At 38.8% G+C, this 10468-nt stretch overlaps 1 protein-coding gene across 1 annotated transcript; it reads right to left on the bottom strand.

The window, feature by feature from the left end:
- Positions 1–5130: 5130 nt before the first annotated feature.
- On the bottom strand, positions 5131–10468 carry LOC120313501 (amine sulfotransferase-like). Its single transcript, XM_039355472.1, has 6 exons — positions 10157–10468; positions 9098–9224; positions 7384–7478; positions 6414–6570; positions 5780–5920; positions 5131–5291 (listed from the first exon to the last, which is right to left on the bottom strand). Exons 1-6 carry the CDS (start codon positions 10466–10468, stop codon positions 5131–5133), a joined length of 993 nt encoding a protein of 330 aa, XP_039211406.1.

Below are 10468 nucleotides of genomic sequence, written 5' to 3'. Positions count from 1 at the left end.
TAATTTTTTGATTGCCCGGGACAGGGATGTTCTGTATCAATTAACTCACTGTCTCTAGTTTAGTTTAAATATTCCTCCAGAAAATCTGTGAGTTTATTGAAAAGTAACTCAGTCCCTTTCTTTGATGGATGCAAACTATTTCTTTTGTACATTGTTTCATTGGACCAGCTACAGACATTTTGACCATTCAGCATGAATCCCTGGCTAGCTAGACAGAATGGTCCTCAAAACATGAATTCTTATATCATTTCATAGTTTCCAAAATTGTCATTTCTAATTTTTTGGTCAGTGTCTGTTGTTGGGTTAATTTCCTTCTCAATTCTGTCTAAAAGATGTTAATTTTTGTTCCAGGGGAAATGCAGTGTTAAGTTATTTTATTGTTGTGTACCTTTTGGTGTTTCTATTCTAATTCTGTCAATTCTAATTATCTGTCTATCCTTTCCCTGAAAAAAAATATGTGTGTCTATCTACAAGAGCCTTTTGAAGCTCAAGTCTGCTTGTGTGGGGATAATTTTCTTAAGTTATTTTTCTTATCCTATCAGTAATTGGTGAAACCAGTGCTTTTCAACCAGTGGTACGGGTACCTCCTGTGGTACATTGGCACCTGGCAGGTGGTACGTGACCATCCTAGAAAACTGGTAGCGGGGGAGGGGAATGAGCAGAACTGGTGGCAGCACCACACAACCCTGAGCGAGACATGGCTGGAGTTGCAGGGCTGTCAGGGCTCAGTGGAAGCGCCAGGGTCAGCGCCAGGCTCCAGCTGGAGCTCAGCGCTGATCCTGGAGCTTCTGCTGAGCTCAGAAGAGGTGCCAATCAGCTGGAATGTTGCAGCATTCTTGTGATTTACATTCAGATGCTTGGCAACTGATTCATATTTATGACAGTCACAGTGTCCCAGGTTCATGTGAAGTGACCAAAACCTGCTACAACCACCCAGCAGACAGGGGAATAAAAACCAAACACCCCCACCCCAACCCCGCTGCCAATTCTCAACAGAAATGCTCACAACAATGAAAACCTTGGACAGGAGGAAGAGCACCGCTGGGCGGGCAGGCACCGGGCGGTATCTTGCTCGGCTGTGCCTTGGGGGGCACTTTTTTCAGTGCCATTGTAACTTTGAACAGTCATTAAGCGAATTGTTGTAAGTCGAGGACTACCTGTACTTTTATCACTTTTTTCCTTTTTTTTTCTTTGGTCAAGTTTTTGACACCTTGCTAGGCAACTGGTGGTACTCGGATGTTGCCATATCCTAAAAGTGGTACAATGGATGAAAAGGTTGAAAAGCTCTGGGTGAAACTACTATGAAGCTTTTCTGAAACATATACACATTTCTCAATCTCTAAAACAATGTGGTCTATTTTAGAATAAAACGTTAAAGGCAGATTCTCCTGCCCCTGGAAAATTGCATACCTTAAAATATTAGGCTTTTAAAATTATCTGGAGCTTTCAGCATTCTCAAGCTGCCTACCATTTTTTCCTTCAAGTTGCAAGCCTTGACTTTAATATGTTGCAAATGTTCAAGTTCAAAAGTGAAACATTTCATGTATGTTCTCTTAGCAGAATCCAGCCTTTCTTTTGTCATCTGGAATGTCCTCATTTTGTCTACCTATCTGTTTCTTTGACCACTGCAGTATTAATGTCTTTTCAAACTGCCTGCAAGCTACCCCTCCTCACCCTCATGTACATTTTCTTTTCTTGTCCTTTGTTCTCCATACCTTTTGTCTGCCTCTCCTGGGAGAGTCGACCCAGAAAGGGGGGGCAGAATCTTATTCTCATGCCTTTCAGCCCTGCATAGATGACCTCCAACAACCTTTGGAAGCAGAGCACACAGACCCAGATGCTGCCTCCATCCATTTGAGCCATGGAATTGGGTTTTGAATCCAGCCATCCACTAAAAAGCCACCATGCAACCTGAGTGGAACATCTTCCCAAATCCTACCATTCCCCAAATGCCTGTGAAAAACTACAAAGCAGAAGGAAGAAATCCTGGAGCCACTGGTGAAATGTGAAGCCTCAGAAGAGAAAATTAAAAAGACTATGGGGGGAGGGTGGAAACTCATTGTAAAGTTTTCTTTCTGCCCCATTTGTATTGTAACAAGCCAGTTGAATTTATTAATGGAGAGATGGCATTTGGGAATAGTTGGCACAGCGCAAGTACTGAACACCTTGGACTTTTGTCTTGTGGGAGAGAAAATTTATCCAGAATGTTTGCATTGCCTGTTTTATAGAAGTAGCTGCACATACACACACAAACACCATTCATAATCACACTTGAGTCTCTTTCACCTATCTTCAGTAAAGTTCCCAAAGCTGATTTTTGCTCTATTGTACCAAAGGATTGTAGGAAAAACTTCCAACAAATTCCAATGGGGAGGGAACCAAGCCCCCTCAGGTGATTTGCAATTCATATGCCCTGACTGAGGAAGTAGCAGGAAAGAGATCCCAAACCTCAGCCCTGAATATCTTGCACTGGTGAACTCAGATTGGGAGCGCTAGAGCTCATTATGTGCAATTTAAAGAAAAATTTGATAGCTGGCTTCCATATAGGCTAACCTCAATTGGACATTACAAACCTGGATTCACTGAACTAAGAGCTAAGGCAGGAAACAACCTTTGAAAATGGGCAGCCAATGGTAATGTACCGAGGAAAACCATGGCTGTGAAGAATGTTGAGAGGAATGTGCAAACCTGACTGGAAACTAAAAGTGACATCCAACATTTGAAAATGATTGGCACAGAATATTGGACACTATAAATTTCTTTTCCAGCTAACAAAATTTTTGCCCTGACTTTTAGAACTTAATGGGTTGGAAGCTCTCCTTTTGGGAGCAATTGCAGGGATCTTTTTCTGCTCCTTCCATTAGTGTCTTCTCTTTTTGGCTTAACAGTTTAAAGCTTGTTTACTAAGTCTCCCTGATCAGATCAATTTTAATCTTGTGCCAATAAAAGTGGCACAAAGGGTTGATATTGTGGGAAGTCAGCTCCCCAGAGAAGGAAATATTAAAATGGCAGAAAAATATATTTCCTCAAAAGTATTTTAAAAAGCAGAAACCAATCCTGCCACCAAGTATCTGTCCCAAGCAGAAGCCAGTTCTATACAAATGCAAATGTAAACCATCAGAAAGGCCCCAGCTAGGAGATCAAGAAGACAAAGAGACCTAAAATCTGCATACCCACCTGACACAGGACATGATAGAATTAACTCACAAAGGCCAAAGACGCACACTTAAACTCAGGAAACAGGAAATAGTTGCAAAGTTCATGCCACAGGAACAGGAAACTATTCCAAACAAAAGGCTAGAGAGGGTATAAAAACCTACCACCCATGTGCTTAGACCTTCTTTTCTCTGGTCTTTCCTGCAAGAACCATCTTTCTGACTCTTCAATAAATTTGCAAACTTCTTTCCAAAGAAGTTGCCATGTTGTTTATTTATCCCCAGCTTGGATGAACCAGGATGAAGACTTTTCTTTCTACAAGAGACTCCTTTATTACTCTCAATAAATATTTCAGCAAGCCACCCTCCAACAACCCATAAGGCTCCTCCCCCATGCTACACTGAAGGCAGCCACCCTCAGTCCCCCAAATAACAGCCCCTATATTACAAAGAAGATCCACAGAGTAGAAGCGTATTCACAGGGCAAGGTTCAAGGGTGCAAGTCCAGTCAACCAGGCTTAGTGAGTCACACGACAAACTGTACTCCACAGGCAAACTCCAGGCACAAGATTAATGATAATCCTCAGGGCAAAGACAAGGCACAAGAGAAAAGGCAATTCTTGTGCACAAGACAAGGGCAAGGTTCAAGACAAAAGGCAAAAGGCAATCCTCATGCCTAGGCAAAGCAAAAGCCAAAGCAGTTTTCAAGAAAAGGCAAGGCAAAAGACACAAGTCAAAGCTGGGGGAGTATAAGCCAAAACAAATAATTGTTCCTGGCAAAGACTAACTCTCCAAGGTGTCTCCTTAAGTCACTGTATTCCAGGTGTTCCTTGTGAGGAGGGGTGGAGCGACCTTCTCCTGAGTAGCCTTGCAGCCCTTCTTTGAGCTTGCCTACGATCCATTCTCAGTGCCCTTGGATCAAGTGGATCCTCCTCAGAGGGGATCTGCTGCCTAAGAGCATCACTGCCTGTCAGCAGCTGATCCTCCTGTGTCTGTGAAGGCATGAAGCTCTCCGTCTGGTCGACCACTTCCCCCAATGCCTGAGGGGCCTGAGACAGCATCGTCCTCAGTCCCTGGCCTCCAAACATGCCAAGGGAGATGTGCGATCTCTGTCAGATGGTTCTGGTTCCAACTCCTCCTCCTCCGAATCAGGCTCCCATGGGGCCATGGCACAGTGTATGGTGGGGGTCAATTGTTTCACTTTCTGCTTTAATAGGCCAGTCTCGCATTTGATAAGGCCTGCTGCTTCTGGATGATGATGAGTATGATATATCCATAAATATTCCACTTATTGATCCAAACTATTACAGCCTCTTTCCCAACAAGGTTCCCATTATCAGATTGGATCCGGACAGGCACCCTTATCAGAAGATCTAACCCTTTAAAGATACTCTGCTGAATTGCTCTTGCACATGGATAAATTAATAGGTATCCTAAATAGGTATCTACCATGGTATAATGTATATTGCCATCTTCCATGTTTGGGTAGGAGTCTAATATAATCTATTTGCCAAATTTGCCCTGGACTCTTTTCCCTAAACAATTTCCCCATTGGGATCTTTGACAAAGGCAAATGCTTTATCTGAGAATATTTATTTTCTATATTATTTTATTTATTGAATTTTAATGGCACCCATCTCCCCAACAAGGTGACTATAGTTTTATTTCTGATTCAAGACAATGCAGAAAGACCCTGAGCTGCATAAGCTGCTGGGACATGGCAAATTGTAATACATGATAAGTATGTATCAAACGCTGAAACTCTAGTCTATCTGCTCTCATTTCTAGAATACAAAAATACAAATGATAGTAAGAATTTCAAAGAGAAGTAATTTTAGTTGTGTTCTGCAGTTTCTACTTTACTAATAGCATAGAATTTCATGTTGCTTTATTCGAGGAGAATTAAACATTACAATGTTACATAAAGACTATTCTTGGAAGGTCATCTCTGAATCAAGCCCATTGAAGGTGGGCATCACACATTATTTTCCTCCACTGAGCTGGAAATAGGCTCAGGATCCTCCTGAATATCCCAGCAGAACTTGAAGGGCAGCTTTTCTATCCTGTCCTTAAAGACACGGTCAAACTTTTCATTCTGGGCAACAGTCATGGTGCTCTTCCAGTCTCCAACAGTGCCTGGGAAACAATGGTTAAAAAATGTCAACAGTTTTTGTATTGAATTAAACTAGAGGCTATTTTTCTCATCCTTTAAGCCTGCCACCTTGCAAGTTCTAAGACTGGAGGACATTGCCCAGAGTAGAGAGTAAAGAGGTTGTGTCTCCACCACCCTAAAGTGGCCAGTGTGAGCTAGAACAATCTCACTCCCAAAGGATGATTAGACTATGCAGGCAACAGTCTGTCATTGAAGCAGTCAGATAATATTCATGCCAAAAATCTGCCAGAATGACAAAGAGAAGACTACTTTAACATTGGTGTAGCTATGAAGGACCTATGGTTGCCTCAGATGTAGGCTGGTAATGAATTAGCACAACAGCAGGAGATAGAGTGATTGTTAGGACATGTTTATATTGTTTAAGGAAGTGTCTTTCAAATGAAGACAGTAATCCTGGTTTAAGATGAAGGCAAATATATGAAAAACGGAGTATGAATTACTACTGATTTACCTTTGCGAAGAAAGTCTCCTTTACTGCAATCTACAATGTCAGAAGGCATGAATGTGTAGTTTGCTCTAGAATCCACTTTCATGTTATCAAATGTAACTTTATCCACCACATCATCCACCTCGTTTGCAGTTAGTTTTTTTCCTAGGAAGCTGCATATTTTCAGTACAGATGAAGTCAAATATATGAAAAACAGAGTATGAATTACTACTGATTTACCTTTGTGATCGCCAAAGAATTGAGGCCTTTGAACTATGGTGCTGGAGAAGACTCCTGCTAGTCCCTTGGACTGCAAGGCATTCAAACCGGTCAGTCCTAGAAGAGATCAACCCCAACTGCTCTTTAGAAGGCCAGATCCTGAAGTTGAAACTTTGGTCACCTAATGAGAAGGAAGGACTCACTGGAGAAGGGCCTAATGCTGGGAAAGATTGAGGGCAATATAAGAAGAGGACGACAGAGAATGAGATGGCTGGATGGAGTCACTGAAGCAGTAGGTGTGAACTTAAATGGACTCCAGAAAATGGTAGAGGACAGGAAGACCTGGAGGAACGTTGTCCATGGGGTCGCGTTGAGTCGGACATGACTTCGCAATTAACAACAACAACAACAACCCCTTTGCGATGAAAGTCTCCTTTACTGCAATCTACAATGTCGGAATGTATGAATGTGTAGTTTGCTCTAGAATCCACTTTCATGTTATCAAATGTAGCTTTATCTACCACATCATCCACCTCCTTTGCAGTTAGTTTTTTTCCTAGGAAGCTGCATATTTTCAGTACAGACCTTCTCAGATCCTGCAATTTGATACAGCTTTATATTAGGCCGTCCACAACAATGGAGAAAAGATGGAAAAGTTTGTTAATATCTCACGTATCATTGCTACCACTCACTCCCCTAATCTTTAATCTTTCTTTTCTTACTGAAAAAAATTACCCTGATTATGTCATTTGTGTTTATTTTTTTAATGAAAACTATACATGTACATAGGAAGCAATATCAATGGATAAAACACAGAAATGTTTCCTTGGGACTGCTACTAAAGGTTTCCAAGAGACAAGTCAGTGAGAAATATTTTTGGATCTCAGTATATTTATAGGCCAACATTTTCCTAAGATTCAGACTCTTATCTTTTTAGCAATCCTGGCAGCATCAGAGGCTGGCCAATTCTGAAGCTAGGTTGAAAAAATGGCTTGAGTTGAGCCAAAACAGTAAAATATTATGAGACACTTTGGCCAAGATTTTGCTGAATTACAGGTGCATATTGGATTCCTTTACCAGTCAGTAACTCTATCAAAGAGTGAGATCAACTTTTTTTTATATAACATTGGTTTCCAACAGATACATGCTGGCTCTATGAATTCTAGCATACCTAGACAAGTGCACATTGTTCATTAATTGTTTCCTCCTCCTTTCTTTTGAAGAGGTGACATTTACTTTTTTTCAGACATTTCACCAGTCCTTCAGGAGTTCACAAATATAACTAAGAGTGTTCTGTAATTACCTGTTTGCTCCTTTCCTGAATAAGTTAGTCTACACATTCCTTGCTTTCTAAAGTCTCCTGTGCTTCAAAGTTGTTCATAGTGCGTTACGCATTTACATTGTCTTACCTTTTTCATTTCTTCATAAGAAAGGAAGAGAATATTGAAATCATCCTTATGAGTGTACCAGCCTTCTACATGGTCTAGCCACAAACTACTAGGCACTGATAGGAGAGAAATGAATTTGGCATAAATATAAGTGCAGTCTTCAAAGTCACTTGGTTCAATTGTTTAGCTGGGAACTGAAATGTTCCAGCTAACAGTCAGTCTCAGGGATAGCAATAGCACTTAGATTAATATACCTCGTCGTAGTGCTTCACAGTCCTCTCTAAGAGGTTTACTGAGTCAGCATATTGCCCCCAACAATCTGGGTCCTCATTTTAATGACCTCGGAAGGATGCAAGGTTGACTTCAACCTTGAGCCGATGAGAATCGAACAGCCAGCACTCAACAGAAATAGCCCACAGTACTGCATTCTAACCTCTATGCCACCGTGGCTCTTGAATTCTTAATGCTTGAATTTCTTCCATTTATCCTTATGACCTGATGAGCCTATAGGTCAAAGCTTAACTGAGGGGTCACCCTAATACCACTGAATGTGGAGAGGAGAGGGAAGAATAACTGATGTAGTTTCATACTCTCACTTGTTAAGAGGAGAGTTTTGTCAAGATGCTGCTATAATGTTGTGTTTCTTTTGCTTTTCCTTACTTGGATCTTTGGGGCAATCTGAGTTAAATTTTATACATTTGCAAATATCAGACTTACTCTAGTTAGCTCTCTTCTATTTCCAACCTTTAAATGCTTTCCATATGATTTCAAGTTAGTCTTTAGCTACCTTATATTTTGTACCTTAAGTAGGTTGTTTATATTACATATTTACACATCTTAACTTTTTCATTTCTTCATAAGAAAGGAATATTGAAATCACCCTTATGAGTATACCACTTTTTACATGGTCTAGCTACAAAATACTAGGCACTGGTATTTTTTGTTTTGTTTTGTTCCATTTTATTTTCTGTGCCTTGCCTGGTATAACGTTGTGTTTCTTTTGCTTTTCCTTACTTGGATCTTTGGGGCAATCTGAGTTAATTTTTTTATACATTTGCAAATATCAGACTTACTCTAGTTAGTTCTCTTCTATTTCCAACCTTTAAATGTTCTCCATATGATTTCAAGTTAGTCTTTAGCTACCTTATATTTAATACCTTAAGTAGGTTGCTCATATTACACAGTTACACATCTTAACTTTTTCATTTCTTCATAAGAAAGGAATATTGAAATCACCCTTATGAGCGTAGCAGCTTTTACATGGTCTAGCCACAAAATACTAGGCATTGGAATTAGAGAAATGAAACTCTCTACTTTTCAAATGAATATTAACTTTTGCTAATTTTAAATTCTGTCCATATATTTCCAACACAATCACATCCTGATTTTAAACCACCACTTACCTTTCTCAATTTTTCTTCTCCTTATTAAATGGATCCTAGTATTTCTTCTTACCTCCCTTAATAAAGTGCCTTCTCTTGCCTCTCCCATCTCCTTTAACATCATGAGTTGTCCTAAGAGTTCTGCATTCATCTCCACCAATTCATCCCATTATAAACTGTTTCATAAAATTTACACAAATTATTGCATGAAAATAGAGAATCATTATTCTTATTTTATCTTAGGGGAGAGGGTGGGTTGTATGCTCTTTGTGGGAAATAGATTGAAATATATTCATAATCTCTTATCCAAGACAAAAACTGACAAAATATTGCCACAATCAAGTCCTTCTTACCTTTGCCAGCCAAAAACCACTCTAAGAATGTATCAAAATCTTTTGGTGTTTCCCTTACAGGTGTAATTTTGGAAAAATGATAGGTAGAAACCAAGACATCCTTTGGATTTCTTAACACATAAATAATCTGTAGGAGCAACATGATAACATCTAGTCAAAAAGTGACCGTCAGAGACTCCAACTGGAATGATTGCAAGGCTAGCTTTCAATTTCATGCAGCAGAAAGAAAGTAGGATGGATGAAAGTTTTCCTTGAATGTTGGGTAGACCTAAGGGGGCCTTCTGGAAGTCAGAAGTCCATTTCTATTTAAAAAAAAAGTTTTATTGATTTTTTTTTATTTTTACAACAAGGTGCTTGAGAAACAATGTGGTTATGGGGTAATCAATTATCCAAAAACAAAATCATACATATATAATTCAGGTTAAGCCATTAGAAACTCCCTCTCTATTTCCCTCAAATAATATAATATATTCAAATTAATATATTTTTCAAAAAATTCAATCAATAAGCACAATCATCAATAACATTTCATCTGTATAAATCCAAATCCTGTTTTTAAGCTTTACTATTTACAATTACCATATTATTAACACTTTAGGTGTCCCTCGTTTCCCTTTTTCCTTAACATAATCCTTATCTCTAAAATACACATATTATTTCAACCATAACATTCTTATATTTTCTACAAGTATTCAATTTTTTAATCTAGTAATTCATTTATTAATACCATTTCTTCTTTTATCAGAAATCTCTCTTATTCTCCTTCCATTACAAAATAGCTATCCTTCATACAAATAAGAATATAACTCCAAAAATACATTTCTACTTTATTTTAAATCTATAATCTATCAATCGATCTATATCTATGAAAAACTCTTTTAACCCACTCAATAAAGTTTAAATCCAATCCAAATAATCGTTATATCCACAACAAGCATATTAATACAGAAAAACATCTTCTTACATCTTCACATATTTGATTAATTTTTATTCAATCAAGATCTCTAGAGCCTTATTTACCCGTCAAGTAAAGTTTTAAATCACATTTTTAAATCTAACTCTGGCTTTCTTTCTGTGCCAGTCCGGTTTCCATAATAGAGCTTCTATATCATCGAGTCTCAATATTTGAGTGAGGATACTTATCAATACTTCAATCTGGGCCAAGTTCTCTTTCCCTTCTTCCAATATCATCTGTACAGTATAGACAGTTTGTTTCCATGTTATAGTCATAAGTTGATTATCCACAATGTCACTATTGTCAGTAATTTGTATTTGAGAGTCAGTTCCTGTTACTTTTAACACTGCAAGTGTCTCAGTTAGAGTCGTTCTTTGATCTTCAAAATTCTCCATAAATTGTAGATTAACTTCCAT

Source organism: Crotalus tigris, unplaced genomic scaffold, assembly GCF_016545835.1.
Source record: "Crotalus tigris isolate CLP2741 ecotype Arizona unplaced genomic scaffold, ASM1654583v1 scf7180000018691.1937549, whole genome shotgun sequence".
Taxonomy (NCBI): domain Eukaryota; kingdom Metazoa; phylum Chordata; class Lepidosauria; order Squamata; family Viperidae; genus Crotalus; species Crotalus tigris.
Note: the sequence above shows the minus strand (reverse complement) of the source record. Positions and strands in the feature narration are given on the sequence as shown.